The 22,588-nt window shown below is 50.3% G+C and overlaps 1 protein-coding gene across 2 annotated transcripts in view; it reads right to left on the bottom strand.

The window, feature by feature from the left end:
• ITPKB (inositol-trisphosphate 3-kinase B) overlaps window positions 1-22,245 on the bottom strand; it is a 97,723-nt gene extending 75,478 nt beyond the window's left edge. Inside the window, exons 1-2 of one of the 2 annotated variants that reach the window (XM_029229100.1) lie at window positions 21,962-22,245; window positions 18,478-20,607 (exon numbers count right to left, since the gene is read on the bottom strand). In XM_029229100.1, coding sequence (XP_029084933.1) covers window positions 18,478-20,394 — 1,917 coding nt within the window. In that variant the 5' untranslated portion in view covers window positions 20,395-20,607; window positions 21,962-22,245. The remainder of the gene's footprint in view (window positions 1-18,477; window positions 20,608-21,961) is intronic. The other variant, XM_029229101.1, reaches the window with a different exon arrangement.
• Window positions 22,246-22,588: the final 343 nt, after the last annotated feature.

Below are 22,588 nucleotides of genomic sequence, written 5' to 3' on the forward strand. Positions count from 1 at the left end.
ACGTGGTAGGACTCGAATCCCCTGCCGCCTTAAAGTTGAGGACATGAGACTCGCTTGGCCAATTAAATATGAGCAGAAGTGATAGATGCTACTTCTGGGCTGAAGCTTTACGAGCCAGGATGGGATACGCCACATTCTCGTTCCCTCTGCCCTGGTGCCCAGCAGTGTTCCAGACAGTGGCTGCACCACCAGCCTGGGTCACAGAGTGAAGACGACAAGCAGTAGAGCCCACAGCTGACCCAGATCAGGCAGGAGGCATGAGCAAGAAACAAACGTTTGATGTTTTAAACCGCTGATTGCGAGGTTGTTATGCAACAAAACCTAGCTCATCCTGACTGATACAACACCTTTGATTCAAAGTAAGAATTATACGGCTGCTGTGAACACAGCCTGATGCTAAGGAAACAAGACAACATCAAGAGAGGGAAGTGAAGGGTCTAGAGTGAACGGTCATCCCTTAAGCCCGCCTTGTCTTCTCACGCTTTCATGCTTTTGTGCCTGTGGGTCCTTCTACTACGAATATCCTTCCCCTTTCTCCACCTAAGTGAATTCCTCCAAAATTGAACTCAAACAGCACAATCTTGGAGACTTCTCTTCCCAATGACCCCAGATAGAGTGGCATCTGTCCTCTGCTTCCGACAGGACTCTGCATGGACTTATCATTCGAAACACATGGATACTGTGCTAAGCGCTTATTACCTGGGTAGGCAGTATAGAGCCATGGTTACTAGGACAAGCTCTAGAGCAGTGGCTCAACCAGAGGTGATTTGCCCCTCAGGGGACATTTGGCAACGGCAGAAAATATTTTGGTCGACACAACCTGAGGGAGTGCTATTGGCCAGGGATACTGTTAAACACCCTACAGTGAACAGAACAGCCCCCCAAACTATATATATATATACGCATGTATATACCTGGCCCAAAATGTCAATAGTGCCAAAGTTGAGAAAACTTATTCTAGAATAAGACTGTCTGGATTCATACTCTGACTCTTCTACTACTGTGATTTTAGGCAGGTCACTTAACTCCTCATTCAATGCCCACCACATAATAAATGCGTAATAGGGACTTCCCTGGCGGTCCAGTGGTTAAGACTCCGAGCTTCCACTGCAGGGAGCACGGGTTCGATCCCTGGTCAGGGGACTAAGTTCCCACATGCTGCGTGGCACGGCCATAAAAACCAAAAGACAGAACAAAACAAAAAAGTGAAATAAATAAACGCATGATAGATGTTAGGTATTGTCATTTGCCTCCTCGATTGAACTGAAAATTCCTAGAGGGTAGGAACTAAGCTTCACTAATATACAGATCCCTACCTGTCAGCACAACTTGGATGCAGTCAGCACACAATAAATGTTTGTGGGCCGTAGGAATAAAGAGTTAGTTCACCCTTCCCTGAAAGTTAGCTAGTTGCACATAGTAGATAAAACCCTCCGCCCGGTCCCAAGAAAACCAAGTCTGTGCATTTAACAAAACCTCTGCTGGTTTTAATGTTAAGTATTTTATTACTTCTAGTTCATTGCAAAGTACTAATGCAAGTACAGTAACTCTCATTATCCAGAATATTTAAGAAATGAGGTCAACACACACACCATCCTGGAAGAATGCAAGTTCATGGGAAATGAGTTTTATAACAGTGATGCTATCTGGAGAAGTGACTTGAATCAAAATGAACTTCTCACCAATAGCCATAATACGTTTGATTTATTCAACCTCAAACCAAGTGCAAATATAAAATTTTAATTTGAACGAGGGACGTAACAAGAGAGTTTCTTTTTTCTTTCTTAACGCTATTGAACAAGTTCAAACCAGAAATAAACCTAGATTTTCAAAAAGTACCAAACCAGAAAAGTATTCTGAACCAAACCATCATGTGATTCAGCTCTATCTTTGGTCTTGGACCCAATCAAATGACCACTACAATGTGCTGGAATATTCTAACGGGCCACGGGGAAAAGCCCGTGACCATCTACGTTCAGGAGACTATCTCCACCGCCCGGGCCAGGCTCAAGGGACACTCCTCTGCTCTTTTTCCGAAACTCCTCTAAGCCCACACAGAAAACAATTCGTTCTTTATGATAGATTGTTTGTACAATTTCACCAAAGGAGATTTTGCAAATATTATATACTTCATTATACCGAGGGAGAAACAACCATGTCTTTTCATTTCTTATGACTCACTGACGCTAAGATCAAGGATGCTTATTTCACGCGCTGTAAAGTCCCATATACATCATTAGGCAGAAAAACAAAAATAATTACATTCTTAAGCAGATGTCATCTACCCTGCTTCCCAGTGGAGACCAAACCCTCCAGCAGGCCCTCAAACGGGTAGCAATTCCATTAACACTCAAGACCACTTCCGGCCACCCCTACTCCTGACACAGGAGGCAAGAGGAGAAAAATCAACAACACTGCCAAGCAGGCGAGGCTGAGAGGGTGCGATTCAGTGCACCCTGAAAACTGACTTCAGTCACCACTGTCCTCAGCCGTTTTAAATTACACAGACACATTTTTTGTTTAATTAACATAAAAAGGGAAGCACTGCTGGGACCTTCAGCATGACCCTGTTGCAAAACTAAACCGCACAGCACAGGCCCCGCTGAGGAGACGCAGAGGAAAGGAGCATCTGGGGGCCGGGGGCCTGCTGGGCCACAGCCTTCCAGGAGGAGACACTCGACAGTTCTTCCTTTGTTTTTCCTTTTATTTCCAGGCCCAACGACACCTTTCCTTAAATATAGCACCCATGAGTCAGCCTGGGCGGGATCCTGAGGACACAAGAGCTGACGGTGTGTGGGTGAGGACGCCCGGGACCTCCCTCCTGCACACCGCGGTCCCGCCAAGGAGGCGCTGCTCTAGGTCACCACGCTATTATGGAGTCAGAGAAGCTTGGGGGCATGAAGGGACCTCAGAGACGACCAAGCACCCCCAACCTGAAGCCCTCAGAGGGGAAGCTCATGCGGGGGCGGGGTACCAATGCCCAAGGCTTTTGACCCCTGCCCATGGTTTCACAGCAACTCTGTGGAATTTTTTTATTTTTCTAAGTCGGGTGATTTCACCGAAGAGGGTATACAGATGGCAAATAAGCACATGGGAAGATGTTGAACACCATCAGGCCACAAAGAGACAGCCCTGCATAGCTATCGGAGTGGCTAGAATAAAAACTATTACCACCACCACGTGCTGGCGAGGATGCGGGGAAACGGCGTCACTGCTGGTGGGAACATACAAGGATGTGGGCACCCTGGAAACAGCTTGGCAGTTTATTTAAAAAACGTAATAAATATGCAACAGCCTATGGCCCAGCGCCTGCATTTCTGGACATTCAGCTCAGAGAAATGAGAGCTTACGGTCTCACAAAAACCTGTACATGAAGGTTCGCAGCAGCTCTATCTAAAGAACCAAAAACTGGAAACGATCTAGATGTCCCCTCCTAAAAGTGAGACTTTCTTCAGAGTCTCAGAAGGCCAAGCCGAGGCTGAGAATCCCAACTGACAAGCTGAGGTACCCCGTGAGAGGCTGGCGGTCCCTCCGCCCCGGCCTGCCTTTGCCCTGTGGCACTGCTCGCTGCCCCACGTGGCCCCTACATGGTGCTCAGCGGGGGTCACCTTCACGTGGTGACAGTGCTGTGCTCCTCTCTAAGGAGACGCACGGCATCCTCGGAGCTCACACCCTCAGGTCTCAGCTCTGCCCACTGAAGCTATGCACAGAAAAGTCTCTTCTTGTAGGTCAGGAGCCCCGAGGCAATCGTCCTATGGGAAGCCTGGGCCTCCCGGCCACCTGCCCCTTTGGAATAAACTTCCTCCCTTAGCTCATCCAGTGTCTCCTAATTTATCTGAAGTCTGTAGGCAGGTGATGCAACCTGATGCACCCACTTCCAAGTGAGGTGCTAATACTGTGTTTGAAATATAAACCCAGGACAGGCTTTCACCTGTGCCATTTGAAAGGAGCCAGAATGCCTGGGGCTGCACCGTATAACTGAATCCAGGAACCCATGAAACGAAGAGACCAGTGACGCCCCTCTGGGTGGCCTGAGGAAACGGGACACATACAAATCATTGCTCTGCGGGGACCCCTGTCCTCGGGCAGCACTGCCCTCTCTCTCCTATGGGAGGGGGCAGGCGAGTCGCCAGGGCCCCTGGGGGCTGCAGGACGAATGCCTGATGCCCTCCCCTCCCGCCACGGTGAGGGGCTCACAGCCCAGCTCTGTCCGAGCAGTGAGGAGCTTTCACTTTTCATTGCCCTTTTGGGTTAGGGGCTCTCCACTTTTCCACTCCACCAGGCCGGGGGCCGAGAGGCAACTCCAGAAGCTCGCTTCTGCTGCGGTTCCATCTACCGATCTGTGTTTCTGTACAAAGGCCCATTCATTTAGAAGGAAAAGAATCCTCTCTCAGTTCCACCCCTGTGAACAGAAAACTGATCTTGAACCAGACTAAAATGCTACTCCAAGGCAACCATGTGAAGGCAACTCTCCTGCCCCCTCCAGATGTAATATGTCCGCGGCAACAAGCAACTCTAGTTCCCTCAACCATCTCCAAGGCCTGTGGTTCAGACCCCTCGTCGGCCCAGCATCTTCCTCTGTACTCAGTACAGTTAGTCCCCATATTCCTAAAGCACGGAGCCCAGAACTGACTCAACATCCCTCTGCACAGAGCTGCAGCCCCTTCCTCTCTCCTCCAGGTGACAGACAACGGAAGGAGCAGGGAGCTGGGAGATACCCATGAGTTCAGATCGCAGCCCTGCCAATGCCCAGCTGTGCCCCTGGGACTGGCAACCTCATCTGCCTGATCCCTAGTCTGCTCGCTGTAAAAGGAGGAAGGTAATATACACCTTACAGAAATTGAATGACGTAACTTATGGAACGTGCCTGGCACAGAACAGATACTTCTGAAATCCTAGCCACTATTGTTTGATTATTGCTGTGCGGCCTAAGACTGCTGAGCGTCTGTAACAGCTGCACCGCCAGCTAATGCACGCTGAATTTTTGTTAACATTATAACTCCCAGCGAATTTCATAAGAAATATTACTGAGCTGGATCCCCTCCATCCCATCCTTCATGCAGCTGACTTCGCAAAACCTCTACTCGGGACTTAGGAACATCCTCTTTTACAATACCTGGTCATGGAGTCATACTGAACTATTTTCTGAAATTCTTGAAATCTTATTTCCAAAATCAGTGTAACATGTCTGCAAACCACGGTTGGAGGTCAAGCTAATGATCCCCAGCAGTGTGCCACCTGGCACATTCAGGGCACTTCCCGCCAGCCTCATCCCCATCGACCCTTAGGGCCAGCTCCCTTCCTCTGCATCTCCTGGTGAGACACTCCTGCCTTCCCCTGGGGATGTGGTACTTGAGGCCAATGGTGACAGATCAGAAAATCTAGGCCAGTGCGGAATGCCAAAGAAAGGATGCCAGGAAGAACCTCTGACCTGCAAGACTGTTCAGCTTCTCAGCGTGAACCAGCAGCCGGCCCACAGTGAGGGGGCAGGCGGCTCTCCGGAGGGAGCGGGCTGATTTTTGATGTGCAGTGTGATACCGCAATGTAAACAGCATCCCAGACGCTGCTCCATGTGGCTTTAGCCTGGGATGGAAACTAATTACCGTCCCGTGTATATTTCCAGGTCCGGGCAATAGGGAGTTACTGTCCTGTGCACCCGCTCTCCAGACCGCCTCTGAGGTCAAGGCTGCCACATACTAACAAGTTCCTTTCGTGGTTTCATTCCTTCCAGACATCAGCCTCTCCATCCCTGCAAAGGACAGGAGGAGACTGGGGCTCGGGAGAGGGGGGATGTTAGCACAGGCCAGCCCTGAGACCCATCTCTCCAGAAAGGTGCGTGGCCCAGTAACGTCACGTGAAGGACCCAACAGTTTAGGGCCTGGAAACTCTGCCCGGATGCCTAGTGGCCGTCTTGGGGTGGGAAGGTGAGCGTGGACCAGCGGCAGACAGGAAGGATGCGAACCCCAAGGGTGCACACCACAGGCTGCCACCCCATATTACAGCCAAGAAGGAAAGAGGGATTTCCACATCACACATCGAGTGTGCAGCAAAGTAGAAGCCCGTGTTTAGCAGGCAGGGTGCCCAAGACTATGGTGATGTCTGGCCCCGGAACAGTCTGTGCTGCTCGGCGGGGACTTGTGGCCACAGAGCCCCAGCTCCACAGGCCCTCCTGGAACTCCGAAGCATGCTGGCGTGCCCAGGTCAGTCCAGATGAGCCCGGCCGCCTGACTGCGTTCTCCCTCCGTACCACCGTCCACCCTCCCAGCCCTGAGAACAGGCCAGCAGGCCGGGTCTGCTCAGCCAGGACAAAGGCAAAAAGCAGCCGTGTGGCTGGGAAGCGTTGGGCGGGCTCTCCTTTGCTCACTCTCCTTTGGGGTGTGCAAAGCGTACTGCAGAGGCCACCAGCCTGGGCCTCAAGACCTCAGCCGGGTCTGCAGTGGAAGAAAGCATCTCCTTATTCTAAGAAAGAGAATAAGAAACATCTTAATAAGCATGTGCCCAGCCCGCCACCAGACACGGCACAGGAAAGCAATGAAGGCCAGTTAAATCACATACAAGTTCAAAGACCTCCCTGGCGGGAAGAGCCACAGCTATACAAAGCGGTGATGTTTCTTATACACATGTATATATATTTCATTCTCTCTCTTATGAGCAACGGTGACTCTAAAAGACACACCAAGAAAGCAGAGGAGTGAGGGGAGGGGAGAGAAGAGATGGAGGCTTCCTCACCTGCAAAGGCTGGGCCTCCCGGGCCTGGGTGACCTCAGCCAGTTTCCACCTCCAAAACAGAATAAAAAGAGGCTGGTCCCTGGTGAGTAACCTGACACCTCTTGCCAAGCTACTGAATAAAATGGATTGTTTTTTAAACTTTAAGCTCTGAGCCCTGGTGACAAAGTGAGGCCTCTCCTGCAACTGAGAAACCTTCTTGGAAAAATAAGTCCTGCTGCCGATTTGGTCATCATCCTTTACAAGTAACTGCACTTTGGGATGAGGTGGCTGAGGCCACTCAGTGAAGGCAACTTAGCGTCACAACTGGGGGGTGCAGGTGCAGAAGAGGGGCTGCCTCTCTCCCTGCCTGTTCTGTGCCAGGTCCTCGGGCCGCACGGTCTCAGTTCATCTTCACAACAGTGCGTGACAGAGGGTTGTCATCCTCACATGGGAAATGAAGAAACCAAGAAACCAAGGCTCAAAGAAGTGAAGTCCCTGCCAAGGTCTGGGACGGAGTGAGGGCGTGGCTTCAGGTGTGGCTGGCCGGAGCCCCCTCTCCAGCAGACCCTCTCACTTCCTCCCCACTCTAGCACAGACCTCCTACTAACCTCAGCATCAAAGAGCCCCCAGGCCCCATTTTTTCTGCTAGGGGAAGAAGGGCACCAGCAAGCAATACTCCCTTGGTTACCCTCATCACTTTCACCTAAACAAAGAGAATGGTGGACGTTGCAGGTTCAGCATAATACGCTCAGGAACGAGAGCACGGTTGCCTCTAAGTCCTCGCAGTTGCTGTTTATTGAGCATTTATAGTATGTCCAGTCGCTGTGCCAGGCACTTCACACATGACCTCGTTTAAGGCTCACAACCTTAAGGCTGGTATTAGCAGCCCCACTGCACGGATGGTGAAGCTGAGGGACAGAAAGGTAAAACCTTTCTCTAGGGTCACACAGTCAGGAAGTGGCAGAGCTTAGACTCAAACCCAGGACTGTCCTGACGCCACACCAGGGCTCTCTCCCTGGAAGGGTCTACACAACCCCCAGCCCAGCCACCCCCAGGGCTCTTCCAAAGCTTCAGACTGAGCAGACACTCACTGAGAAGTCCCTCCCAAGTTTTCCTGACCATGTCCCTCTGGTGGATTGGGGTGGGGATGGGGGTTCTCCCGAGGCCCCATTTTAGCCGTCCAAGCACTACATCCTTTATCTGCTGAGCATCAATTTGTGTGGTGTTCAGCGCAGGGCGTTAAGGACCTCCCTTGCGGAGGGAGGGGCGTGCCCTCTTCCCTTCCAACCTCGCAGAGTCTTTGGATCCAGAATAGTCCCTTTGCTTGACCACTTCTAACAGAGACAGCAAACCCCTCAAGGCCTTGACTGTCCTCAGTGGCTGTCGCCCAAATTCAATTCCTCTACTCCCTGTTCCACGACACGCACTGAAGCTTCCTGCATTTCCCATGCCAACACTGGTTCATTATTTATCAACTCATATTTAATGAATGTGCTCGTTTAATGGCTAGACAACTTGTTCTTGAGTTTCACAAATCTCAAGTCTGTCTGTTGGCATCCACTCTGCCTTAGAGGGCACATCCCCAAGGACAGGGATAGCATCAATTAAGCCATTCTCCGAAGCACAGGTATCTGAAGACAGAGGCGGTGGATGAATGCCTGCTGCTTGGCAGCCACGGGGTGGCCACGTCCGCCTCTCAATGTGGGCAGCCACCAGAAGGGAGGTCCAGCCCTGTGAAAGGGTTTCGGGATCTAGCCCAGGGCCCGGCCATACTTAGGAAGTGCCCAGGAAATAGCTGCTGAATGTAACGTCTGCTTTAAAAACACCCAAGACTGCCGAATTCCTCCCTTTCACTTTCCAGGACACGGAAGGGAAAACCACAACTCGGTATTGGAAAAGTCAATGCTCCCGTTAAGCATCCTCGGACTCTGGATGGAGCGGAGTCTGCTCTCAATTATTCAGTAGCTGACAGACCTGCTCCAGGAACATCAGACCCCTGCTCTGTGGCCCCTCCTCGCTCCCTCCAGCCTTTCCTCAGGTCCATCACATTCGCATCTCCATGGACCAGTTAGCAAACCACAGGGGCATGAAGCTTCGTCCACAGTCAGCACTGGCTTCGATGGTCCCTTGGGCAGGAGGCGGCGCTACTGAGCAGCCGCAGTGTGGAAATAGGATGTAATTCCGAATGTCTACTCATCCCTGCTCCCCGGGCCCACTGCCATGCCCACGTCAGAACTGGCTGTGCTGTGGACATAGAGGTTGTTTCTGACAGAGTCCTTAGCAATTTCTCTTTCAGCAACACAGATGTGGGAATATCTTGCACTGGTGCAGTGATTGCCCTGGTCCATCCTCTTCTGGGAAAGCTTTAAAAACAACGTCACAGTTGTACACCTGAAGCTAATATAATATTATAAGGCAATATTACACGTCAATTAAAAAAATAAAATAGATCACTGTTTATTAAAAAACAACAAGTATACTTAGAGTGTGCATGACAGACATAAACAAATGAGTACTGTAGAAATCAAGAGAAAATCTGGGGGAAAAAGGCAACATCATAGCACTCGTGAAGAAAAAATTTAAGCGGGAAAGAATACACTCTCAAAATGACTCTACAAACACAATCTCATTTAAGACTCACAAAGACCACATGACGTAGGAAGATTATCGATGCACCCATTTTACAGATGAGGACACTAAAGCCCAAAGAGGCCAAGCGCCGAATCTGAGAGTCCTAGTCTTTCCAGCACACTGCACTTCTAGAGTATGCCCAGGAAAGTTCTCAGAGAAGGTCTTACATGTCCTAAATTACCTGGAATTAGCAAGATGCTGAATACTAATGAGCACTTAAATGCTGTGACAATGATGATGACAATGGTGAAGAGGAGGAAAAGGTTTCAATGGCCTCATACAGACTAAAATATCAATTATAACGCATTCAAAATGTCCCCTACGTTAGCATATCTTTGTATCCGTAAGGATTTTTCAGTAGTTTCTCAAACCAGTGTCTTCCCAACCTCCCAGTTTGAACATACAGCAACCAATTTTCCTACCCTTGGCTCAGCAACCTGGGTCTCAGGATCTGCTGTCCCAACAAAACCTCCTAGCCATTTCTTAAGTTACTGGCTGCGGCTGGATTTTCCACTTGACATTGTTAATAGATTAAACTGTTTATCTCATTGTCATACACAGGCCTTTTCAGTTTCCTGCTAATAGATTCAGGTTAGATAAGGATTACAGAAGTGATACTCCCTGAGTTCCTCTCCATACCCCGGCCGGTCTCCTTTCCCCGTGGTTATGAGATGTATTGTATTAGACCTACTCTCCAGATAGCTAACTTGCAAAAGGAAAATCTTACACACCCATGTATAGCAGAGGATTAGCCAAACACCAGCTCCTGCACGACTGTGGAAGAAGCACTTAACACAAGACCCTGCTGAATTATACATTTTACGACTCAGTCATCAATTACCATAGAGAAGAAGAAAACAAATTGAGCTGAGCCTGGAAAGAATGTCAGTGCAATTGGAAAAGCACTCGCTGGGAACCGCCTGGGGGTGCAGGGACCTCCCCGGTAACTGCCGGGGTCCCACCAACTGTCAGCATACCAAGAGAAGTTGCCAGGTGAGCCGGTGGATGGCAAATCCCTCCGTCCCGGGGCACACCGAAGACTCCCCATAGTGAATGAAAATATTAAGCACTGCTAATATAAAATGTGTTACAGCTTCTTCTTGGAAGAACAATAAACAATCAGTTTATTTCTCCTGATTAAATGGAATGGGGGGGCAGGATGCAGAGGACCCATTAAGAAGGGTAAAGAAAGAAAACAACTGTCACAGCCCCAAAGCCCAAGGCCAAAGTACCTCATTCCTGCCCTCCGGATGCATTAAGACCAATTTTATAAACATGAGCGAATGGACCAGACCACCCTTTCGGCAAGCTCTCCAAGGACAGAGCCTTACCGGGCCTCACAATACATATATAATCTCTGGGTTAGGCGAACCCTAATCTTAGTCACCAGGTCAATGGAAATGATCTCAATGCCTTTGTCTGAGATGCTGTATCATTTTACTTTCCCTTTCCACCCAAGAATCTTACCACAAAGGTAAAATGCTAGATTAACAGGATAACAGTGACCTTCAAGAGGGTGGAGTCTCTTCAGTTGAATACTGGTTACCACCAGGTCGAATGAGAAGTTTTTTCCTACTCATTCTGAGATGGGAAAATAAAAACATAAAAAACAACAAGTATACTTAGAGTATACAACAAGTATACTCCCCCTCCACGCTCCCCCCTACCCCATTAAATCATACATAAATATGAACTGCAGAGGTTCATTCCGCTTTTGCTTACTGTCCGGAAAATTCGTTGGGTCCCTTGGAAGAAATTCTTGGTAGCAACTCTAGGATTTTGTTGAGGTGCCACTTTCACCACTTTTCCTGTCTGCAGCTCCTACTTTTGGTTACTCACAAAACTTATCAGCTGGTTTGGAGCAAAACAGAAATAAACATTTCAGGAAATAAAACATGTAGTACTGACTAGCGGCCTGAAGAGATACCTTTTGTTGAATGGGTTTCCATAAAGTGATATCAAGTAAATAAAATGCCCAAGTAAAGCTCAATGGAGGGGAAAGATCAGATCTCTAGGAGTGAATTTTTTTTTTTTTTTTTTTTTTGCGGTACGCGGCCCTCTCACTGTTGTGGCCTATCCCGATGTGGAGCACAGGCTCCGGACACACAGGCTCAGCGGCCATGGCTCACGGGCCCAGCCACTCCACGGCATGTGGGATCTTCCCGGACCTGGTCACGAACCCGCGTCCCCTGCATCGGCAGGCGGACTCTCAACCACTGCGCCACCAGGGAAGCCCTAGGAGTGAATTCTTAATGGAACTGCTGAGAAACACACCAGACAAGTTAGTCAAAAGCCTGCGTCTTGGCTTACCAGTGAAACGATGATCATAAATCATTCCTCATCAGAGAAAGCCTGGAGGGTCCTGCCTTCCCATGAGAAACATCAGAGTGGTCTTCCCTGCACACACTCTGTGAGAAGGTATCGTCACTGACCTTGTTCCCTGAGGCTTGTATTGGTCTTTGATCCCCAGTCCCATAACTGAACCAAAGGAAACTACACTAGGAGACAGAGACAGAGGGTAAGACCAGCCTTCTTCTCAATGTTCCATGAAATACACTTCAGGAAGCTGTTGTGGTCCCACAATAGCGTGTGAATTCACGGGTAGCCTGTGAATACCGGTCTTTGAGAAATCCATTTCATTGCAGCCATATTGGGTGAGGCAGAATCATCTTCCAGGATGGTACTGGGTGAAAGTGGCACCTCAACAAAATCCTAGAGTTGCTACCAAGCATTTCTTCCAAGGGACCCAACGAATTTTCCAGACAGACACTGCCTCACCAGTACTTAAGATGTCTCCTAATTCCACCTCCATTAACATTAATTGAGCCTGTACCATGTGCCAGGAGCCATCCGAGGCACTTTTAGAACACTGCATCCCTGAACTCTCATCCCCCACCCCGTGAGGTCATGCCTACTCTCTCCATTTTTCAGAGGGCTTGCAGGACATGTGCAGACTGGGATTTCACCCAGGTCTCCTAAACCCCAGTCTGGCACCCCTACTCCTATGGCAGGAAGGTCACAGGAATAAGCAATGAGCCTGCCTTAATTGTTCTTTTTTCCCTTTTTTTGTTCCTCCTCTCCAGGATGACTCGACAGTTCTTTTATGGGTAGATAATGCAGCAGAGCTACTGTCTATCATTCATTCATTCATCCATTCCTTTAACAAACATTTTAAAAACACGTCCTATGTTTAAAGCCAAGGTGGATCTCCCCAGGTGAGTAAGGAGTTTGTCCACTAATGAAGTTTTTTAAGGGAAAAGAAAAATGTAAACATGACTGTATTGAATACGCTCTGGCCTCGCTTTCCTCACCTGTAAAATGTGGGTATTGGAGAAAATGAGCTCTAAAGCCTCTCCCAGACTCAGATTTATATTATGATACTTATGTAGGTTATAGAAAAAAAAATGTTATTTTTTAAATTCTAAGAACAGAGGCCTAATTCCCTAATGAGATCATATTTATATCTATAGTGTCTTTTAGCCCAGGAGACCTGAATTGTCTTTAAAATAATAATACACCCCTGGAAAAATGAACGACCAGGTGTCTGGGGGAACCACAACGAGATAGTTGATGGCAGAACTACAGTAAGTCATGTCTGACTACAGGATCATGGGACCAGGTTGGACCAGATTCTTCCAGACCCCCAGGGTGGCCTCCACATTCTAGCAGACTGGACCCATTGGTCTGAGGGAATGCTACAATGCTGAGTGTTTCCATGTCGTTGAGGCCACCTGTAGTACCACAGTCCTTAGTTAACTAAGATAACAGTATGCAACCACAGGAGGGCACACAGTCTCAAGAGAACTGGACAAACAAAATCCCAAATATCCCAATGAGACAATGGAGGTTGGCACTCTAACTGGCTTTTCACGTTACAAGAGAGTTCACGGTTGGGTTTGGTGTGATTATGTAAACAATGAGCTCCCCAATTCATGAAAAATACATCATTCACAATGTCAATTCCACCCAGTCAGGAAAAAATCATTGCAAGGCACATTTGTCATGGACTGGAGGGAACAATGTGTATAACCTACAATGCCAAGATCTCATCTCTTATCAAAACCCATAGACAAGGACTTCCCTGGTGGTCCAGTGAATAAGACTCCATGCTCCCAATGCAGGGGCCCTAGGTTCGATTCCTGGTCGTGGAACTAGATCCAGCATGCATGCTGCAACTAAGAGTTGGCATGCCACAACTGAAGATCCCGAGTGCCGCAACTAAGACCTGGTGCAGCCTAAATAAATTAAAAATATATATATATATATATATATAGATCCTTCCATGCTGACACTGTGTCCACAACACAATTTAGAAGAGTTCGTGAGTTAATCCTGAATCACTGATTACCTGAAGTCTACAAAGTTTTTTCAACCAAGATATAAAACTCTTACCATTAAATATTTTAAAATTCTGCCTTTAGACAACTACATTGAAACCTGACAAAATAAAATAAGCCTAAACAATGTTATCAATGCTCCCAGGAATATAAATAAACTACAGAGAACTAATCTAATCTGTAACTACATTTAATTGGCATGTGCCAACAAAATCAGAAAAAGTGGCTTGGTAGCAATTTGGTGCTAAAAAGCAAAGTTCTGAAAATGCTTTCTGTAACACCTGAAATACATTTCTCTAAAAGCAGAAGCCGTCCAGTTTAATATGCTTTTTCTTGTTAAACCTAAAAGGCTGGTAAATCTTGAGCTGTGTTTTTGTGATGCCTAAACACAAATCTCTCTTTTTCTCTGTGTCCCACCTTTATTTGAAAGGATTCAAGCTGGATGAATTACTTTTATCTTTGATAAAACGAGGTCTTTGAAGTGACGTTTTGGCTCTGCAGAGGCAAAGCCTCAGTTTCCAAACTTAACTATCTGAGGAGGCCGAAGCCCTCAGAGAACAATGCATTTTTCACTTGTCAGGTTAATGTGCTGGCATCCTACCAGCACAGCCTCTAATATCAATCAGTCTAACCATTAACGAGAATCTTGGGTATTGTACTCATTTATTTTGATGATACTTTTTCAATGTGAAATTACAAAGAACCATTCTTCCAGTTAAGAGAGATGAGAGGCAGATAATTAATGGATCTTAAGGAAAAGCACACAATTAAATGTGCCCAGTTTCGGCCTCGACTGCCCAAGGTCCACACCAAAGAAATCTTGTCACATTTCCAGACACCCTGATACGTACTTCACATACAGCAGGTTTTGAATCAAATGTCTGGAATTACATAGTCACAGAGAGTTAGAACTCTACAGGCCCCCATGAGCTCGCCCTCATGCCGAATGCCTATTTTAAAAGGAGGAATCTGAGCCAGAGCTGCAGCCCTTGGGTCCCTTTGCCCCTCTGAGTCTTGGTTTCCTCCTTCTTAAACAGATCAGGGTAATACCCAGAACCTCACATAAATGACTAGGGGTCCTCCCAGATCTGAAAAGTCCTGAAGCCTTTCCAGAAAGATCCTGGCTGCACACCTGAGGGGGAAGGGTGCCCCATCTTAAGAAAACAGCATATGCAACCCAAACTCGTGACCCGATAAATCTGGACCTTCCATATTCTCTTCCAGATAAGAATTTCCCACTTAAAAGTACTTACCACCATATTCTTTTTTTTTTTTTAAGTAAGTATCCCTCTAAGGCTTTTAAATTTTAATTGGGTTTACCCTCAAATAAAAATTTCACACTTTTAAAAACCACATAAAACCATTTTAAACTGCTCGAATTTTTTTACCATATATATTAGTCAGTTTTTTACTTTAAAAAAGGCAACAAAACTAGTCAACACACAAAAAACTAAAGGAAACAAAATTCCAATGGCCCTGAAAAAATAGTGAGCACCAAGAAGGCAAGGATTTTGTATTATAATTCCTTAAATGTCCCCCAGGTAACTAGACCAGAGTTTTGTTTTGGTTTTTGTACACATGATTGATAGTACAATTTTGGAATAAATCAAGAAAACCTGTTTTTGGAAGATGCATGCTTATTTTAATTTAGCACTTTAAACCTGGTGTTTCAATGGCCCAGTTACTTTTAAATGGCATAACACAGGGAGGTCAAGAGCTGTTGATTAATTTCTAGTTGTCTTAAAGAACAAGAGAGAACACCCTTCTTCCTCAGTGCAATTCGCTTCTGTTCAGATCTCAGAAAACCGTAAATGTGAACACGCCTGAATTTAAGCCATTGAACGCAAAGCGCGTGATACAACTACTTGTGAGCAAATTTCAAGCGCCTGCTCCTTTACAAACAGACACAGAGGAGCAAAAACTCTGGAACACTCTATTTCAGAGACAGGCATATCTGAAGCCTGAGCTGTAGGAAAGGCCTGAAGCACTTTGCATACAGCTCCTACCCATGGAAGCAAATGAGCAGAGGCGCTTCTCAACACATTCCCTTTCAGTAAAAAGGCCTCTGCGAATGTGCATAATCTAAATGACTAAATAAGTTTCAGAGTGCATTTCCAAACAACCTGCTTTGCACTTTGTTTTTAACTACAGGGACATCTTCGAATTCCCCTACACTGGCGCTGGGACTTCTCACAGTGATGAGCTGGCAGGGAGGCCACACAGCAGGAGAGCTAACCCAGCAGCCAGGCTCCAGGCTTTGCGGGGCTGTCACCTCTGCCTGCGCACCTCGTCACACACAGTCATCCCTCCGCAGAAGCAAAGAACCGCCCACGCACACGAGGCATGAAAGGTCTAACCCTGCTCAAAGACACAGCAGCACAAAAAGAAAGTGTTCTCAGTATGGGTCTGAAGGTCAGGGGTTGGTTGTGTGACCAGAGGCTGAACATGCAATTTCCAACCTGTGTGTGTGAACGGGCTGCTGGGAGTGTATGTGTGAGGGTGCGCACGGGTGAGGACGGGGGCCCCTGAGTGCGGTGCAGCAGCGTAGACAGAAGCAGCACAGTCCGAGGAGAGGACCGAGTATTGATACTGTAGAGCCTCAAACAGCGCCGGCTGGGGTTTTATCTATAAAACACTGAACAGCCAAGCCAAAAGGCCCCGTCAGTCAAGTTGTCTGGCCTTCTGTAGACAAAATATCAATCTCAGGTAATCAAGTGATTTTTGACTCAAGGAGCAGATGTTTTGGTGTCACAGATAAGGCTCCGCCGCAACAATCTGTACGTGAAAAAGAAAACTGAGCGTATCATGCAAGCACTCAACCAAAAGCTCAAAAGTCCCTAGGATCCCATAATTTCCAGTTGGTTGCCCACCAGTCCCCCCACAGACACTCCCTATCAGCCGCACATGACCAGAGAGCGAGGCTGGCAGGGGCTTTTTCCCTGGCCCTTCTCTGTGGGTGTCTGAAACCTTGTTTAAAGAAGGGAGGTAGGCTGGACCACAGGCAGGCCTCGTTGCTACCTCTGGACCCGTTCGCTACCTTGACACCACTCAACCCTCTGGTTTCTCAGCTGGCATCCCTCTGGCAAATGAAAAAAAGAAAATTGTCATCTATCATTATTTATCTCCCCTTTAACTCACTTCCAGACAAGAGCCCTTTTCAAACATTGGGACACACAAAATACTCTGAGAGCCAGCCAGTAGGAGCTGCTAATCCACCACTAGAAAGGGCAAATGGAAAGTTGGAGAACAAGTTAAAACAACTTGGCTATGCTGGCTACGCTCCAGGGTATAAAAAGCCAAAGGGAGGACTGGAACAGAGGACCATCTCATAGACCTTTAATTGTGGGCAAGAAGACCGAGAAACCTGAGCCATACCTTCAGTGAGAAGCATTTTCCACCTGCCCTTCACCACCATCCGTCCCCTTCCAGGTGGACCATCCCTCCTCTAAAGGTGGTGTGCCCGTGCCAGATGCCCTGTGCTGGCCACAAAATGCCAGGCTGATTGGGGCCAGATTCTGCATACATATTTGCCTCCCCGTCATCAGCAGAAGGCAGAGTCTCATGAAAAGAAATGCCTGGTCTACCAAGATTCAGACTGTGATTTCTGAAGTGGGAGTATGACAGACACATGCTTTGGAGTCCAGAATAACTTAGAGCAGCATGTAGAGTAGAAATATAAAGTTCTCAGTTGCTGTGGTTTAAGTTATTGAGGTACAGCGAATAGTACTTGATATTCAAGATTAAATCGGAAGACTACCTACTACAATAAAATACAGACTTTCGCCCAAGGTAGCACAAGAACCCCTTACACGCCGAACTAGGAAATTCCCCAGACTCTGGAAAAGCTGAGAGAAAGTCCAGACCTTTTCAGAAGTGCTAGCTTCAGCTCTTACATCTTTCATACGATGCTCTGATCCTCCTAAGAGTGAAAACAGCCTAGGACTGAGATGAACTGTGTACAGAAATAAACCCGTCTACCGCCATAGCCAGAACAAGACGTCAGTGTGCTGAATCACGAGAGATGCACTCGAAAACGTACTTGAAATGTACCTGTGCCAGCCAATGAGCATATCCATGAGGAGGTATCTACCCTAGGGATATCACCCAGATGCAATTCAACCTAATGTAATGTAATATCCTGTTATTAAAGAAACTATCTCCTTAGCTCAAAGCCTAGTTTTCATTTTAATTCATGCATCAAACTGTACCTTCTGCTGGCCCCACAAATATTGCAATGTCCTGACAATTTACTGAGGCTAGGTGGTCGTTCACCCAAAAGACCGGCCAATGCCACATCTGCAGGTTTCAGGGCCCTGTTCCAGAATCACGTCACTCATTTTCCTAGCCTATTAGTAGAGTCTGAGTTAATTCGATGACATCCTTGTCAGTTCTCCTCTGCCTAAATGAATCACAGAATTAAGTGTTTCACCTGATCAGACAAAAGCTACACTCAGCAGCTCTGTTCACTATCTTTGGAGACTCACCAGGAAGCTTTTGGTAACACTCATGAATATTATCTTCCCCCAGAATGAGTGGTGACCTACCAGAGATACCTTAAAAAATGTCTTTTAAGATGTACATGGAAATAACAACAGAAATGACTCCGGTTCACCGTCCAAGCTACAAAGTGCATGGCCAGTGCCTAGGTACCTCCCCAGCAAACACACCTGGAGAGAATTATAAGTTGTGACTGCCCCAGGGCCCTGGTCAGAGTCTTTCTGACTCAGTAGAAGGTAAGAAAAAGGGACACGTGGGCATGAAAGCAGCACAAGTTCTAGAAAAATCTCAGGGCAAGACCTACCACTCTGGGCTTCTGCTGGTCCAGGGTATGCAGGAAGGCAGAGTTGGGGTCCAGGCAGCGCTCGGGGTCACTGGAGATGTCCTCCTCCGAGTCCTCATAGGAGGAGGAGAAGCCAGTGGAAGACGCAGAGGAAGAGGACAGTTTCCTCAGCGGTAGGCCGCCCCGAGGGCTTCCCTGCGCCTCCTCCAAGGCACCATCCTCCTGGGCACCCATGTCTGTAATGATGACGGCAGGGATATTGCTTCGGCTGCAGGCCTCTCCCCGGGAAGGCTTGTCCTTCTGATCTGGGGAGAGCTGCTCTGGGCTGGGGTGGGCATCTCTGCCCTGAGGCTGGCTTCCCCAAGTCCCCTCGGATTGTACCCCTGTGACACACGTCCAGGCCAGACCCGCTTCTTCCATGGAGCCCAGCCAAACCCTGGAGCTCCCAAGCTGCACACCCACCCTGTCCCCAGGAAGGCACTGAGGTTCTTTCAGATCTTTTGCTTCCCAACAGGGCAAAGGCTCCAGCATTCCGCCAGAGGGAATCCCCGCCTCCAACTCCCCCGGGCCTGGCTGTGCTGAGCTGCTGCCCCCAAGCAAGCCCAGCGACGCAGACCCTTCATCCACTCTGTTGGAGCGCGGCCGTGCCTCCCTGGCCACTAGGGCCCCACTCTGGGTCCCCTCGGAGCCTACTGAGCCCCAGTCTCTGGGCTGCCTGAACCAGCTCGGGGCCTCAGAGGAGTCCGCCGGACTCTGCGCGTTCACAGTCCTCTCCTCTGGCCTTTTGTCCCCTTCAGGCGCCCCGGAGCCCGGCATGCCACCGGGCAGATTTCCTCTCCCCACCTTCCCAGGGGGCTCTCCACTGCAGGGCCCGCCCCTCTCTGGGGCCGGACTTGTCTCACTGCCCAAAGACTGCCCCTGACTCTTGGCCAGGGCCTCTCGAAGGTACACACCCCCAAGCTCGCGGGCCCTCTCAGACAGCTCAGTGAGGGCAGGGTCCTGTGGATGGTGTGGCCCAGTGGATGTGGCTCTCGCTGACACTTCTGTGGCCATCGTTAGGTTCACTCCGACCAGCCCCAACGGGGGAGCTTGGTAATTCTGAGTTCCCAAAGGAGGAGAAACCCTCTTGTCAACTTCCATAGCAATGGGTGAGCCACAATGGGGTCCGGCCGGGACCGGCTTCCTCATTTTCACCGAAGCGCCTGGACCCTGAGCCGCTGATCCTGCCGGGGCAGCAGGGCCGGGGAAAGGTGCTACGCCCTCTTTGTCCTTCGAGAGGCGTTGGCTGGGCGTCCCTCCTCTTCTCCCGGAGTCGGCCTCTGAAGTCTCCGGACATTGTTCCCCCCAGGACTTTGTCCTCCGCCCCTCACTCTGAGCCAGGACCCTTCCTGGGGGCTGACTGATGCTGCGGAAGGGGCACGGGGAGGGCGATCGAGCCCTGCCCAAACGCGGGCTGCGGGGCGCTTGAGCGGCGGAGCTCTGCGCCTGGATGTGTGCCTCGAACATGCCCACTTTCTGGTTCACCTGCACGTTCTGCAGCTCGCGCTGTAGGATTCGAAGCTTCCTTTTGGCCTCCTCCGGCCCCGGAGGGGAGAGGGTACCGGTGGTCACCACCTGCTGCCCATCGCCTCTTAGGCGACCCGCCCAACTCGGGCTGCCCACGCTGCTGCCGCTGCCGCTGCCGCTGCTACTATTCAGCCTGCGCCGGCCACTCCGCCAGCCCGGGGGGCTCCCGGGCTCCTCCGGCGACGACTCGGCTGCGGGGAAGAGGAAAGAGGAGCCACTCCCGGGGCTGAAAACGCTGCCGGGGCTCAACACGGCCCTCCTCGGCGGCGGGGGCGTCTCGCTGCTGCTGGGCCGAGGGCCGCCGCCGCTCTTCACCTGGTTGGCGCTATTCATGATCACCAGGCTGTTGAGTGCATAGCAGTACATAGCCATAGTACTGGGTCCGCCGCGCTGCCCGCCGCCGCCGCTCCTGTTCCGGCTCCGCCGCCGGCGCCTCCTCCTCCCGAGGCTCTCGGCTCCCGGCTCAGCCCCAGAGGCCCGGCGGCCGCGGCTCCGCGCGCGGATGGGGTGGCATGGCCTGGGCGTTGGGCGGGGGGGCAAGACCGCGGGCTCAGCCCCCGCCGAGTTCCGTAAACAACAGCGCCGCTGTGGAGACACAAGGAGAAAAGTCAGGACCCTAGAGAGCGGGTGCGGGGGACGGCTAGGGGACTAGGACTGGGATTGGGATCCCCCAATCTGTCGGGGATCGGTGCCACTGGACATCTTATCTACAGGGGCTGTGCGGCACGGCGAGGACACAAACCCCGGGGGCCCTCGGTCGCCAGCTAGGTTGTGGGTGTGTTTTCCGAGTGCGCTCCCGCCCTTCGCCCCAGACTGTGATGCGCTTGAAGGTCCCTTCAAATTCCAAATTCTAAGAGTTGCCTCCAGAGCCGCGCGGACGGGCGGGGGACTGTACAGCCACTTGATCGCTAAGCGGGCTGTGTGCGGGGCGCGGCAGATTCCGAGCTCTCCGAGAGTGAGGATACCCCCTCCACCGTCTCTGGGTCCCCTCGGCTTTGCAAACACTGGTTGCATCGGGTATAACGGGGCAGCTCCCCCCACCCGCCTTGGGCTCCAGGATCTCCTCGCTCCACCCTCTCTGGCCATCAGGGACCGACTCGGAGGGAACCTGAGCTGGACCTGCCTTCCCCGGTCGCTGCCTGAGCCCGGATCTAGGAAGACCCCTGCGTGCCTGCCTTTTACCTTCCTGACCCTGGCCTTGGTGCTGTGTCCCTCGGCCTACGACGGCCTGGGCGCGCGGCGGGGCCGCAGCCTAGGCATTTTTCAGCACTGGCTTTGTCGCCAGTCCCCAAACAAGTGTGTATTGTGAGTGTGGGTGCGTCTGCGCGAGCCCGGGGCCGAGGCGCTGCTCGTCCCCTGTACCGGAACCAATACACGCCGCCCCCCCCGCACGCTGTCGCCCCCCGCGTAGGGGTGTGTGTGTGTGTGTGTGTGTACGCGCGCGGACAGCGAGTCCGCACTCCGCACACCCTGTGCCGGAGGACGCGGCTGCCTCTGCGGGGTCCGGGACCCTTGCCCACTCGGAAGAACTCCAGGGTGTGCATGGCTGCAGCCGGGCGGAAGCCCGGGCTCTGCAAACCTCCCGGGGCCCCGCTCTAAGCCCGGAGGCGGTGCGGCCGAGTGCAGGGCTTCTCCGCATCCTGGGCAGCCTCGCCCGGCGCCAAGCCGGCTGCCTGGCGGCCGGAGCCCGTGGACGCCTGCAGCGCGCCGAGGTAGGCGGCGGGGAGTCAGCGGCCCGGAAGGCGAGCACGGGAAACGCCGAAAACTCGCTTCTCCCTCCTCTCCACGCCACCCTCCCCAATCAAACCCCCTTGCCCGTCTCCCCGGCCCACCTCTCTGCGCCTTTTCAGAACCCGGAACCCTCAGATTCGCTCCAGAGCAGAGAGAGAGGGGAAAGAGGGTTCGGAGGCGAGAGCCATTAAAAAGCCGCCAAACTTACCTACAATTGCTCAAGATTCCCGCGTCCTGTGCAGACTACATGGCCCGGGGAAGCAGACCTCGAAGGAGAAAGATGGCTTTAAAAGTAAAAAAGCTCGGAAATGGTTTCCTCACTTCTTTTGGAAGACAAAAAAAAGGGGGGAATGGGAAAAAAGAGGGAAAGCTCCTCGGCCGGGGCGGGAGATCCGGGCGGTGGCGACGCCGGCCGGCCCTGCACGCCCTTGTGGGCTGTGGAGATACTACCCCTGTCAGTGTCTGCTCCCGGCTACTTCAGTGTTTGTTCAATGTGCGCTTAAAAAAAAAAAAAAGTTGGGGCGGGGGGGTTTGGGGTGGAGGAGGGAGGAGGGAGAAAGGCGGGGGCTTGGGGGAGGAAAGCAGGAAGGAAGTTGTGAGCCTGTCTGGGGTTGAACTCAGCGGAACAAGTTTTTCTTTTCTTCTTTTTTTTCTATTGCTTGGCAAGACCGAGGGAGGGAAACACTGAAAAAAAAAAAAGTTTCCATTGTTAGCTAACAACCAAAAAAAAAAAACCTTTTAACTTCTGCGGGTTAAAGATATACGATCCATTTTCCACACCCTCCAGTGAGCCTCGCTGACGGCTAGCTTTATGAAACATTTTTTGAAAAATGTT

The sequence above is a fragment of the Monodon monoceros genome, unplaced genomic scaffold (assembly GCF_005190385.1).
Source record: "Monodon monoceros isolate NGI ecotype Baffin Bay Population unplaced genomic scaffold, NGI_Narwhal_1 Super_Scaffold_18, whole genome shotgun sequence".
Lineage (NCBI taxonomy): Eukaryota > Metazoa > Chordata > Mammalia > Artiodactyla > Monodontidae > Monodon > Monodon monoceros.